Raw genomic sequence first — 27,944 nt, 5'->3', positions numbered from 1 at the left:
TTTTTTTTTTTTTTTTTTAGACTTTAGCCAGTGTGCCATGTGGCACTGGGGGTGCTGGGGGTGCCCAGTCACTGGGGGTCCTTAGCATTACTCCTATAATTATCCCGTGCATAGCACGGGTGATAGGTTAGTTCAAAATAGATTAAAAATTGACTTTTAATTTTTACCTGTGTTGTCAAATTAACCCAAAGAGTCAAAAATACCCCCCAAATATTTTACACCTAGTCGTTTGATTTGACCATTAGACTTGGTCTCTCTCTCTCAACTTTCTCTCTCTAAAGCTCACCTCCCATGGCAACCCTAGCCCCAACCCACAACTTCTTGGGAGTCCTCTTTGAATCAAAATGAATCATCAAAGCCCACTCTTGCCACTTCCTCGCCCTCACAATTCTCTTCCTCTTCCCCATCTCTTTCTCTATCATCATCTACCCAACTTTCCAAACTACTCTCTCTCAATCCCAACCCAAACAAATCTGAATGCTCCCCTCCCACCCAACCCAAATCTCTGATTACTCTCTCCACACCCTAGCTCTCCCCCTCATCTTCACCCTCTTTGTCTCCCTATTCTCTCTCTACGCAATAAGCACAATCACCTACATCACTTACCACGACTTGTACGGTAGACCTGTCAAATTCGCCTCCGCCATCATATCCCTATTCTATTCCTTCATCACCCTCGCCATCACAACAGTCGTCTCTTAAATCGTCGTCTTTATAGTTTTTGCCTCTTTTGTGATTTTGTTGCCCAACTGGTTGAGATTCTAAGCCTTGATGTTGATTACAATTCGAATTATTTTCTGGATTTTTGTGTTGTGGTTTCAGTGATTTTGTTACTGGTATTAGTTCTTTTGCAAGTGAATTGGGCATTGGCGTGTGTGATTGTCGTGATGGAATCAAATTGGGGGTTCGAGCTGTTGTGGTGGAGCACGTATTTGATGAAGGGGATGAGACTAGTTTCGTTGTATTTGATGCTATTTTTTGGGGCTGTGATTAGGGTTGTGTGGGCTTGCTTGGGGACTTTCTTAGGCAGTTTCAGTGATGTGTGGAAGTCATTTTCTTTTGTTCTTCAGATTGTGATGGGTTCGAGTATTGTGGCTATGTTTTTGCTTCAGAATTTGGCTTCTAATACTGTGTTGTATTGTATATGTATTGCAAGGCTTTGCATGGTGAACTGGCTGGGGATATTGCTGTAGTAGGTAGACTTTTTGGTATTTCAATCATATCTGCGATAAGAGTTGGCCTTCTACTTGCTCCGGGTGGAGAGTTCGCATTTGTGGCTTTTGGTGAAGCTGTTAATCAGGTTTTCCTCTCTATGAACTAAATATTTTTCTTGCAAATTTTTCTGTCTGATTTGTCCTCCCAAACACATATTAATGTCTACTAATTGAGCGTTGTTGTATAGTTGATGGTTTATGTAGCGAAGCTTTAGGCTTCGTTTGGTAGAGCTTTCTAAATATGATTTGAGAGTAGGAGTTGTATTTTGAGTTTGTGAATTTTGAAATTATGATTTGAGTGTAGAAAATTTGTTTGGTGAAAGAGTTTTGAATTGAGTGGAGAATTTTTGATGTGACATATGATATTTTATACAAAAACTTACAACTCATATTCAAACACACAAATCAAAATTCTATTAAATCGCACAAAATTTTTTTAAAATTTTGGAGACTATTTTTTTTTAATATATAAAAATTAACATGTGCCAAAAAAAAAATTTGCACTATTTCGGTCAACCGGCCAGACGATTAGTGGGACATCCTGTGGGATGACCGGTTAGGCCAAATTTGATTTTTTTTTTTGAAAATCGCGCTTGAGACAGTTTTCTATAGAGTTTTGGAAATACAGTTTGAAAGTCATATCCAAACATGAAGTTAGAATGTGTGGATAGAATCAATGTTTTCAAAACCGGACCGGTGAGCGAACCGGAAAAGGGACCGGGTGGACGGGTCACCGGTTCAACCGTCGGGACAAAGCGGTCGAACCGTGACGTCATAATTAATATTATATAATTAAAAAATATAATTATAAATTATAAATAAATAAAAAAATATATAAATAATCAAATAAAAATAAAAATAAAAATTGTTGCATAGTATTTATTAATAATATTTAATAAAGTCATAATTGATAAAAAAAAAGTCACTTATTTTAAAGAAATTAAATTTTTTAAACATTCCCTCCAAATAAATTGATTGAATGCTAGATTTAATTTTGGAGGGAAATGAAATTTTCAACTCTCCCTCCAATCAATATGTTTCAAATAATTTAATTGAATTCCACATAGAATTTTGTAAGTTCTCTTTGAAATTTTTTTTCCTATAAATAGGAATAGAATTTCATAATCTTCTCAAGCTTTCAATGAGACTTTTCCTTATGAGAGGAGACTCTTAAAATAATAATTTTTAGTCAAACTTTTGAAATATATAAGAAAGAAAGAAAGAAAATAAATAAAAAAAAGGACCGGTCTGACCCTCTCGACCCGGTCCGGGTCACCGGTTTTGCCGGTTTGACCACTGAGTCATCGGTTTTTCCCAGTTTTGGCCCCACTCCTGGTTTAGGGGGTTGACCGGACCGGAACGAGGCCCGGTTCTCGGTTCAACCGATCCAACTGGCCGGTCCGGTCCGGTCCGGGTTTGATAACATTGGATAGAATTATAGTTTGGAAATCATTCCAAACACAGCCTTACTTTTTTTGTTTTGTTTTATTTATTTGTTTAATTTTACTAATTCCTGGGTATTGCATTCAATCATGTCTGTGGGCCCACATAATAAAAACTTGACTTTATTTTATTTTCAGTGAGTGAGCATTACTTAATATGAATATTTGGTTTGTAACTAGGCGAACATGAGAATCACATATAATAGGATTCATAGCTAAAAGGTGTGTGCATATTGTGGTTACAAATGCATTGGGGTTTGTGATCCATATAATAGGATTCATAGTTTGTGAGACATAAATTACTTGTTTAAATGTGTATATATGTGCATACATGTCATAGCTAAAAGGTGTGTGAATTGTATATTCACCTTAAAGTTGATACTGGAGGAAAATTCATTTTAGGACAATCTTGGAGGTTTAGGTCTCCTAAAACTTAAAATCCAAAATTTTAGGCACCCATGATTTTCCATGTGTATTATGCATCGACTAAGACTCTGTTTGGATCATGGATTTGGATGGAGATTTGAAAACCCAAATCCATGATCAAAACACAGTCCAAGAGATGGATTTCCGTCATATGAGCTTAAAGTAAAAAATTTATATTTGTGGTTTTCCATTTGGTTGGCTTATTAAGAAGGTGCTAATGTATGAATGGATTTGATATCTCGATTGAGTTTGTGACACATTATTATTATTATTATTATTATTATTATTATTATTATTATTATTATAATTGCAAATCATTCTAGATAGTCTCCTACCATCTTTGAGTGTGAAAGTGAAATGCTTTCGCTTATCCTTTTAGGTTTCATAGTGGCAGCCTAAGAGACCTGGACATGAGTACAGACATGGGACATGGAATTTTCAAAAAAATTAAGATATGAACATGGGGGATACAAATTATTTATTTATTTTATATATATTTTTATCTGCTATGTATATGAATATTAAGTTAGGGCACAGAGATATGAGAAGCATCGATTTCCATATATTTACTTTGACCCCAAATCAGTTTTCTAAGAGACTTGTCCAGACATAGGACGTGTGTCCATGAAGTATTCTCAACATGTCTTGCAAAAAATAATAATTAATAATTTGACAAGCCATATGATGTGTTTGATACATAGACATGCCACGTGTGTAAGGGAAAGGGTTCCATATGAGAAATGCATCCAACATGTATAGTTGGACATGCACCAAACAAGGATGTCTAAATGGTTTGAGTTTACTATATCACTATGCATTAGACCTTCATTTCATTCATAACAATTTTTGGTTCCAAATACCATTCTATACTAAAAAAATTCAAAACAAACAAATGTTTAAGAAATATGAAATCTAGTCATGTTGTGGTGTCCTTGGACATGAGAATTAGATTAATCCAACACCTAGACACATACCTGCACCTTACACCCATATCCGAGTTATCCATTATGCACTGATGATATGCCATATCATTTGTCTTTGATTAGTAGAATGCACCAGCATAAGTACTTAACACTTGCTCAAAAGTATATGAAAGTGATATAGTACTAAATTTAGGTCAGTTTAGCATTGCAAGGTCTGAAAATGATGTGGGCTTTATTTAGACAAAGTTACATAGGCCACCAAGATTGGGTGAACCTTAGGTTATTTTATGTTTAAAGGATCATAGGACTGGATTGGTGTTGAGAGTTTGATTTTGTGAATGGGAGTCTAACCAAATCTGTGGTGGTGTATTGAATGGAAGCCAGTATTATTGACTGAAATTCATGCTATCCCTTTATTATTTTAGGTCTTTTTTTTCCACTTTTGATTCCTATTTTTCAACACACACACACACACACACATATATGTTTTTGTGAACTTCAATACATAACAGTAGATAAATAAACTGTGTAGGACTGGTATTCCCACACTAGATAAATAAAACAAAACAATATAAATGGTAACTATTGCCATTAGTATTGTTAGCACAACTAATTGTTTGCTAATTGGCCTTTTTTTGCAGGGTATAATGTCTTGTCAGATGTCGTCTTTGCTGTTTCTTGTGGTAGGGGTATCAATTGCCCTCACCCCATGGTTAGCTGCCGGAGGCCAGTTACTAGCCTCTCGTTTTGAGCTGCATGATGTGTGGAGTTTGTTACCTGTAGACTATGAAGCACAAGTACGAACACGGACACGGACACGCATACGGACACGGGACACGGCAATTTCTGAAAAATGGGGACACGACAAATTTTTTAATTTTTTTATAATTTTTTTTTTATTTTAACACACATTAATTATTTTATTTATTATTATATTTTTTAAATAATGTGTTCTAATTAATTTATTTTATTTTATTTTACCTATATGTGTTTATTTTATTTTTTTTAATTAATATGTATAAGTATATATCATCTTATAATATGTATTATATATTTTTCCTATAGTTCAAATTATATATATATATATATATATATAAACCTATAAACACTCTTCAATTTGAAAAGAGTCTGTATATATATATATAAACCTATAATTTAAAAAAAAAAAAAAGTCTTCGAAGGTTGAAAACAGTCTGTACATATATATAAATCTAATTTAAAAAAAAAAAAAGTCTTTAGCTTCGTTCAGCTTCGACAAGGAGAGAGAGAGAGAGAGAGAGAGAGAGAGAGAGAGAGAGAGAGAGAGAGAGAGGTTTACCTTCGAAGTCGTCTAGGGTCTTCGACTGTTCGATTGATTGATGGAGCTTCGATCTTCGACTGGATGGAGCTTCGACTGGAGGTCTTCGATCTTCGACTGGATGAAGCTTCGACTGGATCGACTGGTTCAAGGAGGTGGTGGATCGACTGGTTTAGGGCACTGATGATACTCTTCAATTGATTGATTACTCTTCAATTCAGCAACACTGATAGACTATATTAGGGCAAGTTGATTTTTTTTAATTAATTAATTTATTTATTTTTACTTTTTAAATATTACACTTGGACCCCAAATAAATATAACAAAATTAAAATTTAGCTCCGTTGTGTCCCATGCCATGTCCTGATATGGACATGCGTGTCCCCGCCATGTCCCCTACAAAAAAATTCATTAAATTAAAGGGACACACCAAATGGCGTGTCCCGTATGTGTCCTCGTGTCCCTGGCGTGTCCGTGTATCAGACACCGCCACGGCACCGATTTTGGAGTGTCCATGCTTCATAGCCTCTAGAGAGTGAGGTAGAATTCATAATTTCAAGTTTGATGATATTTGAGTAAGCATTTATATTGGTGGTTTACAGAATTCAATTCATTTATTTATTTCCACTAGATAATAATTTGTAGTTCATTGGTACTATGTTAGTTATGGATATGATTTGTCAATCAGGATTGGCTTACTAGGTAGCTTAGCTTTTCAAACTCAGCATGGTTAGGAAAATGAAGCATAGATTTTCTAGTGATCATTCTAACTATATCATGGGAGGCGCAAATCAAAAAGAAAAAAGAAATTTTTATTTTTATTTTATTTATTTTTTTTGTTGTATGACTAACAAGGGGTTGGTTCAGTAGATAAGACCTTCGAATCTCTCGCTCAAGGCTGGGGTTCGAGTCTCCATAGTCCCTTGTTGGGACTAAACATACTCTTTAGCACTGGAGCACGCGGGGGGCCTAAGCTTCAGCCCCAATGTAAGTGCAATGGAGTTCCCTGCAGATATGATGTAGGTGCTAAGGGCAATACTCCCTGGCGGATATGTTGGAGTAGCCTATTTGCATATCCATTTTTGTACCCAAAAAAAAAGAAAAAACAAAAGAAAAAAGTATTATAAGAATTTTTATTAGTTATTGCACTAGAATGTGGGGAAATATTTATGATGTGCTCTCAAAAGTCTCTTTGTCAACATCATGAAGCCTTTTTTAATGTTGAACCATGTATGTGTATGAATTTTGTTTTGATCTTAGGTTTCAATAAACTCACTGTGCTTATGCATTTGAGAAATCTTTGGTAAACACTTACTCGCTTGCATTTGGTATTTTGTGTTTATATTACTTCTCGAAGTCTTGCCATTTTGAGTTCATGCAAAAATATTTGATGATGATGGATGAAGGTGGTGAAGAACCACTGGCTGCCATAAAGTCAGCGCACTAAACTAAGTTTGGTCTTGCAATATTTGTATAAGATATGATCCGTTATTAAATCTATTCAAACTCCTGAATATAGTATGTCCAACTGTACCTAGGATCTACTAAATTTTTATTCAATAATTTTAAATCGTTTTTAATGTCTAGTGCAGCCATACATCTGACCATGGGATGAATTGTCTGTTTTTGATATAGGGTTGATGTTGCTATTACACCGAAATATTCACTGAATGTATTGATCGTTGATTTCCTTTGGCTTGTTTCCAGACAGATGATTTGCAAGACCATATCATTATCTGTGGATTTGGACGTGTTGGCCAGGTATTGTCACTATTTGCATTTTTTTTTTTGATGAATTTGTTTTAAATCATTTGTTGTGGTGGATCCATTTTTAATGTAGTTTATTTATAGATTCGTACCCCAAAAAATAATGTAGTTCATGTATGGATGTATGTATCATGTTTTGTCTAAGAGTCGTATTTCCTTATGTTGTTCTTTCAGATCATTGCGCAGCTTCTTTCAGAACGACTTATTCCATTTGTTGCTCTTAATGTGAGGAGGTATGCTTCCATCACAATGAATTGATATTCCTGGAATAAAGTCAATTTTGGGGCTGAGAGAGAGAAGGGATTGCTGATTGAATATTCTGCTGAAAATCTTAGTCATATGAGTGTGGGATGTGTGAGTTTTCTAGTTCCTTTTGGGTAATCTATGCCAGTTTGATGACTATTTCATGTAGTTCTGTTCTGGGGGTATGCCTTCTTTGTCTTTTTATGACGTCCATTTTTTATGATAAAATCTAGTATTACTTGCCAAGGACAACATGGGGATTTCAAGTCTATGAAGTGAATATCCAGGATTATCCAGCCTTTGGTTCCATATTTTCCTATATTTACTTATATTCCCTGAATCTCTGTGAACATTTTAACATAAATGCAAATTGGCAAAAAAGAAAAGGTACCGTGTCCATGACTTACTGAGAATGTGTTAAATGGTTATGAGAATACTTTACAACAGTATCCAGATAACTGATTTTAGATTTTCCATCATTTCAGTGACTGAGTAGTAGTTGGCTGTGCACTTGATCTTCCTGTGTATTTTGGTGATGCTGGTAGTCGAGAGGGATAGATGATCCTGCTCAAACTTAAATATGCTTTGTGCAGGTTCATTGTCTGACATGCTGCTTGTATTCCTGGCCATGAGGTGCTCCATAAAGTTGGTGCTGAAAGAGCATGTGCAGCAGCAATAACTTTAGATACCCCCGGTGCAAACTATAGAACAGTGTGGGCTTTGAGCAAGTATTTCCCAAATGTCAAGACATTTGTCTGTGCTCATGACGTTGATCATGGCCTCATTTTGGAAAAGGCGGAAGCAACAACGGTACATTTTTGTTGCTATTTTCATTAGTTATTTCACTCTTCCTAATTGCCTATATAGGTTAATCTTACAATTTTATTTTAGGATTATGTTTGAGGATCTCATTATTCTTGTTTGACTTGTGTATAAATCTTTTATCAGTACTAATATATCTTGCATTATCTATGTAAAGATCAAATTTTTGTTCAAATTACATCATATCTTGAGTTTTAGTTGAAACTCTTACAGGTTGTCCCCGAGACCTTGGAACCTAGTCTCCAACTAGCTGCTGCTGTTCTTGCACAGGTAAAAAACAGTGCATCTTATTGGATATTTTAATTTGAATTAGTGACTTGCTACATGCTTACCTTTAAGTCTCAATTTAACTATTTGTGTACATCGTCTTCATTGTTGAGCACCTGTTTTATGTCCATGCTGGTTCTTTGATCGTAAAGTAGAAGCGGCTGTTGCTTCTCCAAAGTGTTTTGTGATTTATATGATATAATTTCACTTTCACGAGACACACACACACACAAACGCATTTTACTCAGTTAACGCATTGAAAACTGAAGGCATTTGGATCTGATCTTATGGATCCGCCAGCTGCAATGCAGCAACTCAAACTCTTGTTATTGCTAGGGCTGCAAATGAACATAGCTGTTCGTGAACAAGCTCGGCTCGGTAGGAGCTCGTTCGAACTTGGTTCATTAATTTTTTTTTGCGTTTGAGCTCGTTAAATTTTTAATAAACAAGCCCAAACATTCTAAAGCTCGGCTCGTTAGCTGGTTCGTTTAATATTTATTATTTATATATTAAATAATATAAAAATATGTATAAAAAATAAGATAAATATGTTATTTATATATTTAAAAAATATAAATATAAATATAAATAATATTTAATTATAGATGGCACATTTATATAATAGTGGTAGTAGATATTATTATTTTGGTAAAATATTGACTTTTTTTTTAGAATGTTTATATATATTGTATATAAAATTGTATAATCAAAGTTTTAATTGTAACTTTAGTCTCATACGCAAGTATGAATTTATAAATTTTTTGGCTCGTTAAGGCTCATGACAGGCTCAAGCTCGAGTCAAGCCTAAGCCAACTTAGCTCGAGCTCGGTTCGTTAAATTTTTATTGAGCTCGAGTTCGAGTTCGTTAAAATCTTAATAAACAAGCCTAAACATACTAAAGCTCGGCTTGGCTCGGCTCGATTGCAGCCCTAGTTACTACTGTTGGCTGATGCTTGCTTGTGAAATTGTTAGCATGTGCTATGGAAAGTCAAAAACATTACAGAAGTTTGGTTATTTTGGTTTGGCATCTTTCGAATGTTCTTACTTTATCTTGTTTTTCCTTGTTAGGCTAAACTGCCCATGTCAGAAATAAAAGCTATTATCAACAAGTTTAGGTCCCACCATCTTTCTGAGCTTACCGAGGTACTTATTAATGTTTGGTTTTCGTAATTCGGTTAGTCTTGTTAGTTTTGATCATGCTGGATTTTGACTGAGGTACCACAATCAAATATTGCATGTAGCTCTCTGAAGCAAGTGGAGGCTCTCTCGGTTATGGATACTCTCGGATCATGAGTAAACCCAAATCTCAACCCTTTGATTCTTCAGATGATAATCAAATCACTGAAGGAACACTGGTAATATAACCCATCACCCGAAGATAAGAACTGACATAATAATATTAAAAAACATATCACAATGAACTGTATAGCGGTTTACTTGAACCCTTTGGTATAAATTGTATAGAAATATAGTTGAATTAGTGGCAATAGCAAACGCATTTGTTGATTAGTCACATGGACATTTTTGTTCTAATAATGCCCCCTGCGTGAAAGGGGTGGCTGTTATTTTTCTTTCTTCAATTGTATTTTGATCTGATAAATTTTGGTAGGCCCTCGTAAAACTGTCTAAAAGGACTTTCTTATCTCACTAATCACATTGCATTCCATAATCTTACATTACTTTCTTAGCTGTTAGTTTTGATCATGTTGTATAATGCAAATGGTCAAAATGATATGATGCTACATATAGAGAAACTATTTTTGTGAGAATGTGTAGATTTATGGATTGGTTGATTGCATTGGATGTTCATCGGCAGGAACTTATTGCATGTTTGGATTCCTTTTTGTTTGTCTATTGTATTAATAATTGCTTGTTTGGATAATTTCAATTTTAGTTATGTTGCGGTGACTAAATCTTAGATTATTTGTGTTACTAATGTATTTGTTATAGGACATCAAAGGTGAGATTTATTAAATCAGTACATTGATGACACATCAATTAGTTGAAGATGCCCATTGATAATGTGGAGATTTGAGTTTCCTCCTCCCAATTGTAGCTATAACAAAATTCGATATTCTTACTTGAAATTATTTTTTAATACAAATAAATGAGTAGTAGGCCAAAATATATTTTCCAAAACAATATGTTTAACCTAAAAAAAATCATATATAAATATTTTTCTCAAAAAAAGTCCAAAGGAAATATATATATATAATCAATCCTCTTTCATGAAATCACTGCTTTTAGATAAATCTTATTTTTAAGAGGATTAAATAAATCTTGAATTTTCAATTTTAAAAATTATGAGAAAGACGAAAAAGTAAGGCATATAGTTTTTTGTCTTTGAAACCTATTCCGGCCCAAATTTGTTGGTGTTTTACCCAAACTAGGCCCAAATCTTGAACACCTAAAAAAAATGAATTAATTTAAAAATAAAAATAAAAAATCTAAGGTTTTACGTATTTTTTATTTTGAAACCCAGTATTTCAATTTAGACAAGTTAAAGTTCAGAGTTTCATTTGTGTCTCAACATGCTTCTTATGTTCATCTTTGTCTGTGTAAAGTAACGAAAAATTGTTTTGCAGTTTAAAGTGAAAAATGCGGGAAATTTTGAAGTTCTTTTGTAATTAACCCTTATATATATATATATATATATATATATATTTTTTTTTTTTTGTGCGTGTGTATATATATAATTTACGTATCTTATTGTATATGTACAAGGATACTCGTATATATGATAAAAAAAATTTATTCAAATTTTGACTCTTCCGATGATACTCTCTCCATCCTATTTTATTGGTCCATTATTACATTTTTTGTTGTCCCAAAATGTATGTCCACTTTGAAAGTCAAAATTTTAAATTTAAAAATTTTCAAAATTATCCCTTGTAAAGTAATTATTAATATATTTAAAAAAATAATATTTGAAAGTTCTAATACAACTCTAATGATGTGGAAAGTGCTCAGGTAGCTTTAATCCTTAATCCATTAAAACATTAATCCATTAAAGTATTAATAAGAATAACATTTGAATTTTGAATTCATCCCTACTTTTGATGACTAAGAATGACATTAATCCATTAAAGTATTAATAAGTGTCTTTTACATATCAGGTTGCTTTAATCCTTAATCCATTAAAACATTGATAAGTGTTTCTTACATTTCAAGTAATCCTTCTTACGTAGTATGGACGAAATCAAAATTTTATCATTAGAAAAGTCAAAATTTGAATAAATTTTTTTATCATATATATATATATATATAAGCACACATGTACATATATAATAAGATATGTAAGTTAATATACACACACAAAAAGAAATTAATTATACTCATATAGGGACAGGAATTGAGTCTCATATATTAATTTTTAAATAAATTAATAATTGATATGTAATAACTCACATTATTATAAAATTAATGATATAAAATGTACGTTGTGGTGAAAAAATATAGACACTTATATTTCTAAGCAAACAAGTTATAGATTCTAGTAAGACTCACATAAACATGCATAAATTTGACGCGATTTCAGAGAATAACGCAAGTGGTGGAAGAAAATATTGCCCAATCAACTTTAATAACAACGGCTCTCGTACCTTAACAATGGTGGAAATTTTGTTCGGCCAAGCCTAACCAAACACACATTTAAGAATAATATTTTCTTAAAAATTAAGCATTTTCTGTGATATTTGTGGGTTTTATATATAAAAAAATGTTTTTTTTTTTGGTTTCTTAAAATGAAAGTGTAATAAAAAAAAATGCTCATTCCTTGTTACCTTATGAAATAATAACTTTTCATTTGCTATTGGATGAATGCCTTTAAAAAGTAAAAAATAAAAGTTAGTGATTCAAACGTGAAAATAAACAATCTAATAGAATTATCATTCGATTCCACATTCATTCAAATAAATCAAATATTACATTAGAAAAAAATTTAAGTTCACGTAATTTGGTCACAAAATTATACACAACTCTGTCATATGAAGTAAATCAACCAAGAATTTAGATTTGCTAAAATTGATGATCCTGTGAAATTGGTGCATTGTAAGACTAATCGGGATGTCTATATTAGTGATTTAAACCGTTTATCTCATGTGACAAGCTAATGCAAAAAATTAAGTTAATCATATACAAGTAATCATATGATCAAATAACATCTAAACCGTTCAAATTGACAATGTATTATTAAGATTTTCAACTTTAACAAATCCAAACTCACCCACCAAATGTATCAAAACGTCATTAGAGAGAATTGTGTCAGATTTTGAATAAAATTATATAATCTAAAATGAGCTTTTTGCAAGGCCATTATTTCCATAACTCAAACATGGATACAATAAAATGGTATACAAAACCAGAATAAATAAAATAAAATTATATAGGTCTGCAATGACATGGATGTGCCTAATTCAATTGTAACTGCAAAGATGCATTACAGCAATAACTACACTAATATATCATCCTTCCAACCAGAATTTTAGTAACCCAGGAAATTGTGATTATGATACATATAGTAGTTGGCCATAAATATGAAGAAACTCACATGACAACTGCAGTAGCACCTCAATGTACAAGGTTAAACTGCAACATTCTCATGCCAAAATGGCCGCAACAATCAAGATGTGAACTGTAAGTCAATTTACCTTCTAACAGATGAAAACTCGGCCAACTTCACAACATTTTTGTACACTAGCCTAAACTCCATCCACCACTTCAACCAGCCTGCAACGAAATTGGGTGGTGTTTCCACTTTCCTGGACTGAAATTTTGCTCCATTCCCATTCAGTTCAAGCTGACTCAGTTGCTCAGTGAAGCTGCATTGTTTTATTATACCATCCAGTTCTGATGGAGGCAAACCATAATCACTCATGCTTGTTTGATAAGTTCCTCCTTACCATTAAGCAAATCGTGGAAGTTGAATTTACCACAACCAAAGTCGTTATAATCGCTCTTACTTGATTCTACTGTTTGGGCTCATCATGTTTGGTTCCATTTTTTTGAATTATTTTTCCAAAAAGTGAGTTGAAAACTCTATTTTGAAAAAGAATCTTTGCTTGGTTTTAAAAAAAATGCATTATTGCATATTCAAGTTTCCCTACAATTTAAGGAGAGAAATAAATTTTTTTTTTAAAAAAAATTGTCACATCAAAAAATACTCCCATGTTAGTTTTCAAAAAACTGTCTGGTTTTCAAAATAACCAAACAAAAACTCCAAAATTTTCAAAAAAATGAATTAAAAAATAGGAACCAAACACAATGATTGATTTCTACGTGATCTGTTTGGCTCAGACCTTGAATACCTAGATTATTTTCTCTCAGCCTGGTTGACCAGTTCTGCTAAGGCGATTGAAGGGTGTCTACCATTCCCATGAGAATCAATCTGTCCAATTTCTATGGATTGAATTGCTTTGGCTATGAGATTCCTAGTTTCAATGAGGGAAGCTTGAGCGAGAGGGCTCTTTGTTGCAGCTGCCTCAAGAGCCTTTGCAGCCTTTTCAGCTTCAGCTTTCAATAACCTGTAAAATGTTATAAATCTATGAATAGAATCCTCAGATAAATCATAGCTAAACCAGCCTAACATATCAACAGGGACTCGACATCAATTGAGAGGGGGGGTGTTTGCAATTCATTTCTGACTTCTGCACTTCTGCATATGATGTGTAGTGACAGATGTACAGGTACAAACAATAACTCAGCCAGCCACCGATTGTTAGTGACTCAGGCTTGTTTGGTACAATTTCTTATAAGCTAAAAGATAATAATCATAAAGTAGAAATTAAATGCATCCTTCCTCAGTTTCTCAACAATCAGCTTTTTCAGTTTATTTAAGATATTTTTGGCTTGTTAGAGCATCTTACATAATGGTTAAAAGTGTGCTCCAACTTCTTCATCAAATCTCAAGTGAGAGGCTATTTTTTCACAAATCAATGACGAACCAAATCTTTCACCAAATTCCCAACAGTCATATTTTTACTCAAATTTGATGAAATTTTGAAAAGAGTAAGGATTGGAGATGATTTTCTTTCACCAAAAATGGTTAAAACAAGTTTTTAGGAGAAGATCGAAAATTTTCAAAAATATTTGACCAAAAAATGAAAATGAAAAATGAAAAAAGAGAAAGGATGGTAGTGTTCTGTATCAGATTAGCGGTTGTTTGGGAAGTGCTAGATTAGTATATTTTTTGACCTTTTACGTACAAACGTGAAATATGAGTTGGGTTTGAAGTGATGTGGTAGAGAGATGATGTGACTTCAATATGATAATTGTGACCTAAATAGGATAATGTGCTAAAATAGCACGTGCTATTTTAGCACATGCCAAACAACCACTAAGCTTTTAATCAAATTTTCATTCAAATTCGATGAAAAAAAGATCAAAGACTGGAGGTCCTCTTAGTTGTAAGTAGAAGCTATACCAAACTCTCACATAGATTCCCAAAATAAAATAAAATAATTGATAAGTAGTCCCCATAAGCTGCACCAAACAAGCAGTGGATTGCTTCCATATTCTCTTAATTCCTTGTTAAATATATAATACAATATAATTGAAGAAGAATTGGCACTTACTTTGCTCGTTCAATGGCTTCAATCTTCTTATTTTCAGCAGCTGCTCTCTCTGCTCTAATGTTCTTTATCATCTCTAGTTTGGAGCTTGCCAAAGGATCCTTAAATAAGGGCATATTACTTCTTAACCTAGTACGACGCTTTTGGCTTTCAGTCACATTCCCTGTGGAATTATCAGTGTCATTAGCTTTCTTCTTTGTGGGATTCTGTGTTCTGGGTTGTCTCTCACTACTTGGCCTTCTCTTTCGCTTCCTTTCTGCTCCAACTGGTGTGCCATGACATTTATAAAGGGCAGTGCAAACCCTGTCACGGTATGCCTAGTGGGAAAAGATAAAACTTGCTTAACAAACCATGTTTTGGCAAATTTAATGTGATATATAAAAAAAAAGTCAAAAGGGTTTATTAACTTATAATGACTATCTCAATTACAGTGGGACAAATATTACTATCTTTCTTCTGATACTTTGCAATGAAATATACAGATTATCACCACAAATCACAAGTGAGCCTTGGGCCCAAAAGGGAAAACTTATATTCAGTCCAACTTACCAATCGTTTGATACTTCTCTCTCCACAAATAATCAGTAGATGTTGGGAACTTACACACAGGATAAAAGAGAGGGCAAAAAAAACAAAAAAGAAGTTGGAGAAATTCTATGTAAAAAGTAGCATAGAAGTTCAAGTCTTAAATCAGAAAACAGAGGGTATAAGGATTTATTCATTGGACATTCAATGGTGTATCACAAGACAAAAAACAAAGTAGGTTGAAACATCTACAAATCGATATCTTGGAATGTTAAGCTCCAATAATATGTTATAGATTTTTATCATCAACTTCATGAATTAATTTCAAGATATAAGGCTTTTCTTATTATAACACGCTCAAAAGGATCCCTCGTTCGTCCATCAAATATTCTACTTTTTTCTGTGTACTTGGATTCAATTCAAATACCCATCAATTAGCTGTTTGCACACCGTTTTCGTGCTAATGTAGTCTAAGGGGCATATGCATAGCTAGTACTAGTAATAAGTTAGTCATCCATTTAGGAATAGCAGCAAAACCCAGAGCTTGATAGGATTAGGCTACCACCCCTTTTTCAGAACATTTATGCTTTGCTTGTTTCAGCAGAAATATTCTCCACGGAAACCTTCTTTTCCAGAAAATGTTTTCCATAGAGAACATTTTTCTATGTTTCATTACATTCTTCAAACTTATGTAATTAGTGGTGGTGGTGGCCGTGGCGTGGTGGTTTTAGTGGTGATGGTGGTGGAAAATATTTTCTACCCAAAATATTTTCTACCCAAATATTTTCTGTTGTACCAAACACCAAAAATCAGCAGAAAATGTTTTCAGTATTTGGAGGGTTAGACAAAGTGAATTAAATGATCACTTGATGAAAAGCAAACAAGATGGACTAGGCCAAACAAACAACATACATTCTCAGCAGAAAATGCAACATATGCCCTTGCAGGATCAGCCCATTTGGCAGAAATGGCCTCTGAAATTTTCCTCCTTTGCTCAAGAGAATGGGGTGCTCTCTTGCTACCTTTCAGTCTTGCCATTTTTCTACTTTGTTCAACACTCTCCAACCATTCCTGCTCGAGCTGTTCATCCAAGATCTTATAGGAGTCCCACTGCTTCTCTTCCTCACCAACAAATCCCTTTCTAGAAGCTTCTGCTATCAAATTCTGCCACTCAAAGTAGCAAGTTTCCTGTAGCTTCAGTTTTTCACAGCACCTTTCCCACCTCATTCGCACTCCATTGCCAATTTTCATCCTTGTTTCTTCGCTGCACAATCAATAAAGAACATGGTAAATAAAGTGATTAAAGCAGTATGTGGAAAATTACAAACTGAAGGTCAAAAACTCAAAACTCCTGTTAGACTTAAAGAAGGCCCTAGTACAAATCCAGGGTAATGCCAAGCATCTAATTCACTGAATCTTCTCAATTTCCAAAATCTCATATTTGAAGAAGAAAACAGACTAATATTAACAGTAAACAAGGCACAAATTACTACAAAATGAAGGAGGAAAAAATTAAAATAGTTTAGTCTTTTTCTGGCTTCAGCCTCCAAGAACCCACAAAAGAGAAAAACAAATATCAATTAACTGAACCCAAATGACTGAACCCATCTAAGATTCAATCTAAAAGACCAGAACATCAATTAACAAGACAAGCAGAATATCCAGGATTTTTTTGTTAGTGAATATCCAGAAAGTTTATGAATAACCAAGTACTTGTAAATTCGATGATAGAAAGAAAAATAGTGTAAAAAATCAATGTATAAAGAGAAAAATACAGAGAGAATAAATGTTTCTGATGATTTTATTATTGATTGATTTATATTGATATCTATTACAATGATTCATGATTCCTATATATAGAAGAGGGTGAGTGTGTAGTAGGTAAGGAGTAGGTGAAGTGGAGGTGGTAGTGGTGTAGTGGGTTAGGTTTAGTGGAGTAGGTGAGGTGGTAGTGGTGTAGTGGGTTAGGTTTAGTGGAGTAGGTTTAAGTGGGTGAAGGTTTAGTGGAGTAGGTGAGGTGGTAGTGGTGTAGTGAGTTAGGTTTAGTGGAGTAGGTTTAAGTGGGTGAAGTAGGTGGAGAGTAGGTGGATTTTAACAGCCCCCTGCAAACTCAAGGGGGATAGGAACTAACCAACTTGAGTTTGGAGAGAGTAACAAAACAAGAAAATACATAAAAATAAAAGAGGATAAGAGACACTGTATGGTCGTGTCAGACCATTGGTGAAGACACTGGATGGTGGTGTCATAACGTTGTAGAGGACACTGTATGGGGGTGTCATAACCATGTAGAGGACACTGTATGGTGGTGTCATAACGGTGTAGAAGACACTGGATGATTGTGTCAGACCAATGTAGAAGACAGTTTATGGGGTCATGTCGGACCGTTGTAGCAGACAATGTTGTGACAGTTGTTGTGACAGTTTACGGAGTCTTGCTGGACCCTTGTAGAAACTAACCGGAATCAATGTCGGGACAGTTTACAGAGTCTTGTCGGACCCATGAAGGAGCTAACCGGAATTAATGTCGGGACAGTTTACAGAGTCTTGTCGGACCCATAAAGGAGCTAACCGGAATCAATGTCGGGACAGTTTACAGAGTCTTGTCGGACCCCTAAAAAGTCGCACCCTCAAAAGGTGTGCCCAATTCATCAAAAGGTGTGCCGGACATGATGGCGAGGCACGTGGGCGCCTTGGCTTGCGTGCCCATTTGTCGGCTGGTGGTAAGAGGCGCGCGATGCGCGTGGCTGCCTCGGCTATAAGACAGAGGCTGAGGCTGAGGCAAAAAAAACCTGCGAGAGATATTCTGAGAGAGATTTCTGAGAGAGATACTGTGTAACACTCTGGTGCCCAGAAAATGGCTTCATCGTCTTCCCGCGGGCTGCTCACCCTCTTTCCCGACCTCAACGAGTCAACGAGAGAGAGAACTGGTGCGGTGGCACTGGAAACTCAACCAAGCGCCCCGGAGTTTGCTCCGTTGAACTTTCCGATGCGGTCGGTGGAGCAAAGAATGGCAGTGCAGTCAGATGTGGAGGCCAATCAGTATACTTTGAAGGCATGTGTGGAAAGCATGACGGCGGTCACAAATTTGTCGAACCGGCTGCAGAGTAGGACAAATGAGGTGCAGCATGTAAACGCCCAACTGGCTCTGCTCCAACGCATGTATAAGGATGCGCGAGCAGAGATAAGTGTGCTAAGGGCAGAAAACAAGGAGCTGAAGCGGAAGGCCACCGTGATGTTCCGATTTGGAGGGCCGCCATATGCTGCAGTAGAGGAGCAGGGAGTAGTGATCATGCCCAGTGGAGTGGGAAACACGGAGGCAACACCGGCAAGGGCCGTCCAGGACGGAGGCAAGAAGAAGAGACCGGCGGCAGAGTAGAGAAGGGATGTCGGTGTGTGGCCGTCTGCAGAAAAGAAAACAAAGCCGTTGTTTTTGTTTGTGTTTGTTTGTTTTTTTTTTTTTTTTTTAAGTGTAAAATTGTGATCGGGAGTGATCCCGGAGATGAATAAAATATGAGCTGGTGTGCAAATTTGTACTTTTTTTTTTTTTTTTTATGTTTGTTTATTTTTATGTTATTTTATTTTGTGTTCTGTTGTTGTTGAAGAGCATGGTGATGAGGAATAGATAATGAAAAAAAAAAAACAGAAAGGTGGGAAGAATAATAAGAATAATAAAAATAAAAAATGTATTAATGGGGAAAGCATAGGCGCTTGGTGGGTGGAATAAATGAAGGCAAATGATGGAGATGACAGACAGCATTTATTTATTTATTTATTTATTATTATTTTTTTTTCGCCATGTGGAAAGAAGAAAAAGAAAAATAGATATATATATATATATTTAAAAAAAAAGTGGAAAATGTGATGATGGTGTTGGGTGGAAAAGATGTTAAAATATGTTAAAATGGAAAATATGTTAAAATAAGAATAGTGAATGGGTGGCCCGAGGAGGTTCGATGCATGTGCTGATATATTTATTTATGTTATTTGTTGTTGGTGAGTATTGTTTATTTTATTTGTTTTTGTTAAAGCTGCCGAGAGAGTGAGAGAAGGAAAGAGAGATGAAAAAAGAGAACCATGGTTAGGCCAAAGGTTTTGCAGATCCTTCTGATGGAGGTGCAGCTGTAAAGGCTGAATGAGCCAGCTCGACTCGCCGGTGAAGCCGTGGATTGATGGAGGGAACGGAGTTGGGAGAAGGACAGACACAGCTTCTGTGTACCAGTGCCCAGTGCCAGAGTCAGATGAATAAAATTCTTGATGACACAGATCTTGATTCCATCATTGACGGGTACTCCGATCTTAAGATGGTTCAGTTTACTCTTCATGAAGTATTGGTTGCTTCCATTAGCCAAGTAACAATGAAGAGCAATGGGAAAGGTATTAGAATAGTTAATAATTTAACAGAAGAGACCATGTCTGAAACCCTGTATGGAGATAGTCTGAGGCTTCAACAGGTCCTAGCCGATTTCTTGTTAATGTCGGTGACTTTTACACCAAATGGAGGCCAGATCGTTGTTGCTGCTAATTTGACCAAAGATCGTTTAGTACAATCTGTTCAGCTTGTGCATTTGGAATTCAGGATAACACATGCTGGAGGTGGCATGCCAGAAGAACTTTTGAGCCAGATGTTTGGAGGCGATGCAGATGCATCTGAGGAGGGCATCAGCCTGCTGGTCAGCAGAAAATTGGTGAAGCCGTGGACGACGGCGACTATTCCGATGATTCAGTTATGGGATTCGTGGCAGCGGATGGAAGGTATGTGTAGAGGTCCGGCGGGCGGCCAAGGCGAGGCTGCCGCCCGCCGGTGAAGCAGAATGACTAGGTTGTTAACCTTGCTCTGATACCATGTAAAAAATCAATGTATAAAGAGAAAAATACAGAGAGAATAAATGTTTCTGATGATTTTATTATTGATTGATTTATATTGATATCTATTACAATGATTCATGATTCCTATATATAGAAGAGGGTGAGTGTGTAGTAGGTAAGGAGTAGGTGAAGTGGAGGTGGTAGTGGTGTAGTGGGTTAGGTTTAGTGGAGTAGGTGAGGTGGTAGTGGTGTAGTGGGTTAGGTTTAGTGGAGTAGGTTTAAGTGGGTGAAGGTTTAGTGGAGTAGGTGAGGTGGTAGTGGTGTAGTGAGTTAGGTTTAGTGGAGTAGGTTTAAGTGGGTGAAGTAGGTGGAGAGTAGGTGGATTTTAACAAATAGCAGAACCAAAAATCGAAATAACAAGACGGAATGTCATGAGATTCTACCTCTGAGCATGTCCCAGGTTAACTAACTTCATCTTAACCTGCATAGGCTGTGTCAGTGAGATCTGCTACAAAGAATTTACATTAACAGGTTCAGTGCTGGCAGGGAAGGTACAAGAGAAAAGCAAATAGTTTTAAGAATTCATGACAAATGTTTAACAGAAATTGAACCCCTATGACACCCAAGGGGTTCAATTTCTGTTAAACATTTCTCATGAATTATTGAACCCAACAACTTCAGATCAACTGAGGCTATTTGTGTTTCTCAATTATTTCGTCCATGAATTACTTAGAAACCGGACCAAGACATTTAGGCACTTGCTCTTGTTAGTTCTTCAGGTCTGTGAGAGGTATGCATTTCATTTGCATTGCTTGTGTCAAAAAAAGAAGAAAAAAAAAATTCAATCAATTAATCCAATCACCGTTAAAATATAGGTCGAGAGATGACCTTATTTTTTGCTTGGAGATACACTTTATTTGCCTCCTTGGCATTTGTCTTCTCTTCTAGCTTCTGAAAGAACTGAAACAGCAAATGATAAAAAGACAGTAAAAAACATCAGCATAACAATAAATGAGTAAAACTGCAAATATATATGGAGTGAATGGATCTGGACTTGCCTCTTTACGTTTTGCCGCTCTTTCTTCACACCTCAAGCTAAAAGAGGAGGGTACTGTGGGAGGTCGTGCTTTGGGTCCAGATACACCTGAAGTCTTCAAATGGCTGCATAGTGTTAAATAAAATTTAGAATTCTTGCATAACATTGTTAGAGTAATTGTGTTGCACGAAATTTTGTCTAGGTTTTCTCACATGTGCTGAGGAAAAGTGATACTTGAATTGCAAAATTGGTTCCTATAAACTGTAATGGTATCACTGGCATGGATGGTATTGAAATATGTATTTAATATGAAATAAATTAGGTATGAATAGTAACAAACAGAAGGCAGCATTACAGAAAGTGTAAGAGATGCTACTTCATTTTGGAAAGATAGTTTGTGAGTTCGACCATGAGAGTAGCCACTTTGTGTAAATAATGCCAAAGGTTAGGTTTGTATCCAATCTACCCCTAATAGACCCCAATCCTATGGGCGCTAAACTGGGAGTACTTTATTATTATTATTATTATTATTATTACATTTTTTAGTTTGCATCCACGCCTTATCTATCCCTTGTGCCAGAAACACAATACTAGCAAGACTTTTGGAACTTTCTTGGAGCTATTGTTCCTAGTATGCAATACAAAATCTCTACACTCAGTAGATAGCGATATGAGCATCTAATGAGAACTCTACAATCCACAACATAGGCAAAATAAGATCTTACTCTATCCCATGTGATTTCCCATCTGCTATCCTCCTTCCAGAAACTAAGATCTTGGCATTTGTCTTCTCTTCTAGCTTTTGAAAGAACTGAAACAGCAAATGATAAAAAGATAGCAAAAAACATCAGCATAACAATAAATGAATAAAACTGCAGATATACATGGAGTGAATGGATCTGGACTTGCCTCTTTACGTTTTGCCGCTCTATCTTCACACCTCAAGCTAAAAGGGGAGGGTACTGTGGGACGTCGTGCTTTGGGTCCAGATACACCTGAGGTCTTCAAATGGCTGCATAGTGTTAAATAAAATTTAGAATTATTGCATAACATCGTTAGAGTAATTGTGTTGCACGAAATTTTGTTTAGGTTTTCTCACATGTGATGAGGAAGAGTGATACTTGAATTGCAAAATTGGTTCCTATAAACTGTAATGGTATAACTGGCAAGGATGGCATTGACATATGTATTTAATATGAAATAAATTAGGCATGAGTAGTAACAAACAGAAGGCAGCATAACAGAAAGTGCAAGGGAAGCTACTTCATTTTGGATAGATAGTTTGTGGGTTCAACCATGAGAGTAACCACTTTGTGCAAATAATGCCAAAGTTAGGCTTGTATCCAATCTATGCCTCCTAGACCCCAATCCTATGGGCGCTAAACTGGGAGTACTTTTTTATTATTACTATTATTATTACTTTTTTTAGGTTGCATCCACGTCTTATCAATACCTTGTGCCAGAAACACAATACTAGCAGGACTTTTGGAACTTTCTTGGAGCTATTGTTCCTAGTATGCAATACAAAATCTTTACACTCAGTAGATAGTGATATGAGCATCTAATCAAAACTCTACAATCCACAACATAGACAAACTAAGATCTTACTCTATCCCATGTGATTTCCCATCTGCTATCCTCCTTCTAGAAACTGAGCAATCATCCACTGGTTTACTTCTGTAAACCATGAAATTAAACATTTTAGTGAAAGAAGACGAATATACATACACGTAGAAAAATGGCACAATTTTAAAGGGTTAAGCTAACAAACAACCTTCTTCTTTCTTCTTGAGGAGCTGTTGAAGAATGCACTGATAACCCATTTGCTGATGCCTGCAGTTTACCAAAAACCAAAAACGTTATCTCAGCTATGTGTTACAGTGTGCACTAGCACGCTATTGCACATGCACAAAGCAGCAAACAAGGTGAATGAGGTGAAGGCAAGGAAGTAAAGTAAGCACCGTAGTTGGAATTCGTGGAGGATTTGAGCTGTCTCTGGATGTCTCTTCCATAACATTTGGTTCATTACACGCTGCATTTTGCTCCTCAAGCAATGCTGCAGGTTTCTTAGCACCATTTCTGTTGCAAAGGGCTTCGAAATAAGCTTTCCTCTGGGCAACTAAACGTGGCTTAGAAGATTTCTTAGCTTCTTCCAAGTACTGATTGTTAGAGAAACACGACCATTTTTCACACGCCAATGATTCCAACATGAACCTCCGAAATGAGATTGATGTTGTCAGGGCACAATAAGGATCTCCCTGTAATGAGATTCTTTCAAGTGTTTCTTAGTAAAATCATCAAAGCTTACACATGTATCCACTAATATATTTTAAATAGAATTGCAAAGACATACATACCCAACTCCAAATATAATCTACTTCAAGAACACATGTGATAGAAACATTTTAACAAGGTACCCTATTATTTTGTGATTCTAATAAAACATGGGCAAATTATACCAGTTGTGTCTATAATTTGACTCTTTAGTCAATTTAGTCATTGTAGTTCCCATTGTATTAATTTTGCCTCTTAACCTTTCACATTGTGTAAATTTAGTTCAATTGATAAACATCTGCTAAGAAATTAGACAAAAATCAAAGAGAAAATGGTACATTTAAAAAGGGAATTAATCATTTTAATCCATCAATCACTTTGAAATAGACTATTTTGCCCTTTGATTTCAGTTCAATTTCTAAATGGGCATTATCAATTACACTAAACTGACACAAAATGTGAAGAATTCAAGGGTAGAATTGATCAAATTAGAACTATCTATAAGAACGAAATTGACACAAGAAACAAACTACAAGACTACGGGCGTAATTTGCTGTAACAACATTGACTAAGCATTACATGAAATTCCCATGCAATTGGCTGATGATTGCAGTTATTAGTAAAGAAAGGAGCACAAGAATCAGAAGAAGAAGAATCAGAAGAAGAAGAAGAAGAAGAAGAAACTATAACTAGCAAAAGGGACAAATCAAGAACTCAAATGAAAAACCAAATACTGAGAACAGTAACAAATCAAGTATTGTCAAAATAATATTAAAAAAACGACAAAGAAATAGCAATCCCATGTCAGAAAAATCAAAACCCACTAGGGTTTTCTGTGAAAATGAAGAAGATTGTGTTTTTTGGACAAACCTCTTCGGGTTCAGTGGAAGTAGTGCCAGCAGGTTGAGAGAAGGATCGAACAAGACAAGTTGGCGATTCACCCATTTCTGTCTTTGCAGTGAAGAGAGAGAAACTCAAAGAAACTCAAAGAAACCCAAAGAAACCTACCCTATGATTCCCTGAATCCTCTTTCTTTCTCTCTGTATCTTCTTCGTATAGGGTCTTCTTTTTTTTTTATTCTCTTATGGGGTCGTCTTTGCTCTTCTAAATCTTGGAATCTCCGAGAATGCAGTTCATTCACTTTGTTAATATATTCCATATTTAGATTATAGGCTCCTAACAGGTATGTTCAAACCCTGCCTTCTACTCTCCCTCGCTTATTCTTTCCTTTTCTTGTTCTTTTCCTTGTTCAAACCTTGCCTTATTCTCTCCTTACCTTGTTCTTTCCTCTCCTTATTCTTTTCCTTGCACAGCAGTCCTCATGGCCTAGTGTCACTAGTTTGCCTTCACATTCACGATGGTTTTATTTTAAAAGATAGGTCAATTGATTAATAGTTTAAAAATTGGGGGAGGAGTTGGTGAAAACATTTTTTTACATTGCATACTTATTGATTTTTTTGTTTATTAATTACCCTTAAATTAATTTGATTTTGATATATTTTCTTTAAATTAGGATTTGTGATAATTTATTTGATCTGTTTCAACTTCATTTTAAAATTCTTAAAATTTTGTTTGGAGATTTGAATTTAGAATGCAAAGAAACCAAATAATTCTTCTTGGATGGGATTTTTATTTGTTGTTACAATCTCAAATTGGTTAACATAGGCTTTGCCAATGTCCATATAGGAAAATTATATAATAGTCTTAAAGTATCACGTAACTATATTCCTTTACCAATCATCATTTATTATACTTCTTTATATTCTTCAATTATCCAATATAAATAATCAATATTCCACCTTTTCTACTAATTATATTACCATAATACAAATAATTAATATTCCACATTTTCTACCAATTATACTACCATGAAACACCACGTGACCGTATTTTCGGACTACCGAATTATCACCCGTGCATATAAGACCTCGTTTGTGAATTTTTTATTTTTATAATTTTTGATTTTTTTTGGACTAAAATATGAGGTAAAAAAATTGATATACTTATGATATTTTTTTATTTTAGAAAAAAAGAATATTTAACTTTTTTTAATAATTTATTAATCTTTTAATAACTTTTTAACTTAAAACTAAAATAAACACTTTCCAAACGAAAACGAGACCTAAGCCTCTTAAACATTCTCCCCTTACAAGTCAGTTTTTGAGTGTGAGTTTTACACGAGATTCATATCATTCTAGTTAAAATTTTATTTTGGGTGTTCCATGGCTTTTTAGTTGCATTGCAAAAAAATTAATTTTAACTTGAATTAATTTTTGATCTGAGAAAAACTTGGATTAATTTTTGAAAGGATTATTTACTGATAAATATAGCGCAACTCTCTTATTTAAAATAAACTTATCTATTTTTCAATTGGATCTATTTTTTATATTCTTTTTAAACTTTCAATCCTTACATAGTTGTTGACTTTTTTGGCTTTCGAATGTTACTTTTGTAATTATGAGCATGCTGACAAGGATCAATCAGTCCTTATAGAAAATTAATGGCCAACCAATTATCAGACGATTGTGTTTTAGTTCTTTCAGCCTCAATGAAGAGGACTTTTACTGGTGGCTTGATTTAGGAGAATTAAGCAAATAACAATTAAATGAAGAACAATTGAAGCATTTCATTAAAATGAAAACTTACAATGATCCAAACTCAGCCTCGTAGAGGTTTACAGCAACAATCTACTTGAAACTACTCCTATGAATGAAGTACAGTGCAGAAATTTTAAAGTGCAGAAATATAAAGAAAGGGAAATGTAAAACTGGAAAGGAAATAAAGTAGAATAAGACTGGTTTTTTGGATCTGAGTCTGGGGATTTTTTCTGGGGCCTTCTCTGCTATTCATACTTCTCAAGGATGACTATCGAACTGCATTTCTAACCGTCGAACTGCTCCTCCATGATCGCTAATCATGTTGCCTTATAATTAGCTCTACTATGCCATCACTTGCAGTTAGGCTTCCCTCATAATTTTGAATTTGAATGTGAGTAACCGTTGAAGCCACATCATTCTGAATCTCTTTGCTGATCCAATGCTACTCAAATCTCGTAATAACCAATGCTAACTGCCATGTGTACGATTATGATTGAAGACTTGAATAGTCTTCCTGTATTACCCTTATTCTGCCACGCGTCGAATTGTAATTGGCTTATACAAAATATGTAGCCAACATTACTCCCCGCACTAATATATCCAATACTTGGTGATATTAGTGGATCAAGGTCTTTTATCCACGTCTTAGAACGTGCATGGGCTTTGCATTCTTCCAAAAATGCAACTGTCATTCATCATCTACATTAAACTCTCCTTCAATCTTTTGAACACCCCCACCAGCTTAGTATTCGAATAGACTGATACATTTTTTATGGCCGAATCAATTTTCTCCTCCATTGATCGAGCACACGAAGAGTCATCTGATGATGTTGTTCCTCCTCGAAAGAACCTCAATGCATTAATTAGCCACCTTTACCCACCTTTCTATATTTAAGTCATGGAAGCCTTTGCAAACTATCAACCCTTGGACTACGAACACATTGCCCTTAATCCTTTGATTCAAAAAGTTACAAATATGGACATGGGAAGTTCTTCTTCTGATTCACCCTCGGACTACGAACAAACTGCCCTCAATCCTTTGATTCAGAAAGTTGCAAATATGGACATGGGAAGTTCTTCTTCACAATCCTCTGCATGGGATAAGGCTGTGGCTTCTTCTTCCTCTGGGGTTTCTGACTGGGCAAGCTGGTTGGAACCTGAGGCCTGTGATTTAAGGGAGCGAATTAACCATCACTTTGTCGAATTCACTGATCCTTTAGAGTTCCCTTCCTATGCGCGAAGCTCGGTGGTTTACCCTTACGTGCCCATCGACCGATGACGCAGTTTGGAGGACAATCTGCTTGTAGCATGGTACACATCTCCCATGCCTACAAAGATAGTGCACGCTACCCGACGCCCAAAAGAGGCACAAGGGTACAATCTATTATTTTTAGCCCAGAAGGTGAAGCTTTGCTCTTCTGACTGGCTCGATTATATTAATGCCCTTGTTTCTTCTGCCCTTGCTCCTTCTCTTGAAGTGGAAGGTTCCATACCTTCTCCTCCGCCAAATCCATGCTGGACAGAGAGACTGAGGCTTGCCCTCTTTGCGAATAAGGTCTTTCCTCCTTACAAGCCTCCACATTTCCCTACTCCAACTGAGCGGAATCAAGCCCAACTTCTGCTTGCGGCCTTCTCTCACTTGCTTTTCAATGTTCTTGAGGACGACATCCCTCTTAAGAACCTTCGATGGGCTTGTGACATTCTGACTAGGGGTCACGTCCTCAACCCCCTCGCCCA

General features: G+C 35.4%; 2 protein-coding genes across 12 annotated transcripts; one reads left to right on the top strand and one right to left on the bottom strand.

Annotated features, from left to right (window-relative positions):
* The first annotated feature begins 182 nt into the window (after positions 1 to 182).
* Positions 183 to 10,077, top strand: LOC114297160 (K(+) efflux antiporter 2, chloroplastic). Of its 10 annotated transcripts, none has more exons than XR_014348054.1 (8): positions 183 to 1,300; positions 4,647 to 5,842; positions 7,010 to 7,063; positions 7,244 to 7,302; positions 7,906 to 8,122; positions 8,348 to 8,404; positions 9,470 to 9,544; positions 9,643 to 10,077. XR_014348054.1 is itself a non-coding variant. In XM_082901076.1 (7 exons), exons 1-4 carry the CDS (start codon positions 1,145 to 1,147, stop codon positions 7,916 to 7,918), a joined length of 282 nt encoding a protein of 93 aa, XP_082757202.1. In that variant the 5' UTR covers positions 183 to 1,144; the 3' UTR covers positions 7,919 to 8,122; positions 8,348 to 8,404; positions 9,470 to 9,544; positions 9,643 to 10,077. The 10 variants fall into 10 exon arrangements, 4 of the variants coding, with proteins under 4 accessions (XP_082757202.1, XP_082757198.1, XP_082757220.1 ...); XR_014348053.1 differs by having other exon boundaries at positions 6,938 to 7,063; XR_014348056.1 differs by lacking the exon at positions 4,647 to 5,842 and having other exon boundaries at positions 6,938 to 7,063.
* A 2,743-nt stretch (positions 10,078 to 12,820) lies between these two features.
* LOC114296708 (uncharacterized) lies at positions 12,821 to 24,894 on the bottom strand. Of its 2 annotated transcripts, none has more exons than XM_082900909.1 (12): positions 24,481 to 24,894; positions 23,298 to 23,594; positions 23,111 to 23,169; positions 22,945 to 23,013; positions 22,246 to 22,348; positions 22,062 to 22,147; positions 21,359 to 21,461; positions 21,189 to 21,260; positions 20,744 to 20,808; positions 16,408 to 16,759; positions 14,974 to 15,287; positions 12,821 to 13,923 (listed from the first exon to the last, which is right to left on the bottom strand). In XM_082900909.1, exons 1-12 carry the CDS (start codon positions 24,553 to 24,555, stop codon positions 13,713 to 13,715), a joined length of 1,806 nt encoding a protein of 601 aa, XP_082757035.1. In that variant the 5' UTR covers positions 24,556 to 24,894; the 3' UTR covers positions 12,821 to 13,712. The 2 variants fall into 2 exon arrangements, with proteins under 2 accessions (XP_082757035.1, XP_082757039.1); XM_082900913.1 differs by having other exon boundaries at positions 20,744 to 20,805.
* Positions 24,895 to 27,944: the final 3,050 nt, after the last annotated feature.

Source organism: Camellia sinensis, chromosome 1 (genome assembly GCF_055761805.1).
Source record: "Camellia sinensis isolate YWXY chromosome 1, ASM5576180v1, whole genome shotgun sequence".
Lineage (NCBI taxonomy): Eukaryota > Viridiplantae > Streptophyta > Magnoliopsida > Ericales > Theaceae > Camellia > Camellia sinensis.
Note: the sequence above shows the minus strand (reverse complement) of the source record. Positions and strands in the feature narration are given on the sequence as shown.

What these genes read in the sequence shown, in the direction of transcription:
- LOC114297160 (XM_082901072.1), top strand. Translation starts at nt 1,145, where the DNA reads ATGTATTGCAAGGCTTTGCATGGTGAACTGGCTGGGGATATTGCTGTA. An exon ending in TTGGTGAAGCTGTTAATCAG is followed by an intron (nt 1,301 to 7,009) that starts GTTTTCCTCTCT and finishes GCTTGTTTCCAG; the next exon opens with ACAGATGATTTGCAAGACCA. An exon ending in GATTTGGACGTGTTGGCCAG is followed by an intron (nt 7,064 to 7,243) that starts GTATTGTCACTA and finishes TTGTTCTTTCAG; the next exon opens with ATCATTGCGCAGCTTCTTTC.
- LOC114296708 (XM_082900909.1), bottom strand. Translation starts at nt 24,555, where the DNA reads ATGGGTGAATCGCCAACTTGTCTTGTTCGATCCTTCTCTCAACCTGCT. An exon ending in CTTCCACTGAACCCGAAGAG is followed by an intron (nt 23,595 to 24,480) that starts GTTTGTCCAAAA and finishes ATCTCATTACAG; the next exon opens with GGAGATCCTTATTGTGCCCT. An exon ending in CTCCACGAATTCCAACTACG is followed by an intron (nt 23,170 to 23,297) that starts GTGCTTACTTTA and finishes GGTAAACTGCAG; the next exon opens with GCATCAGCAAATGGGTTATC.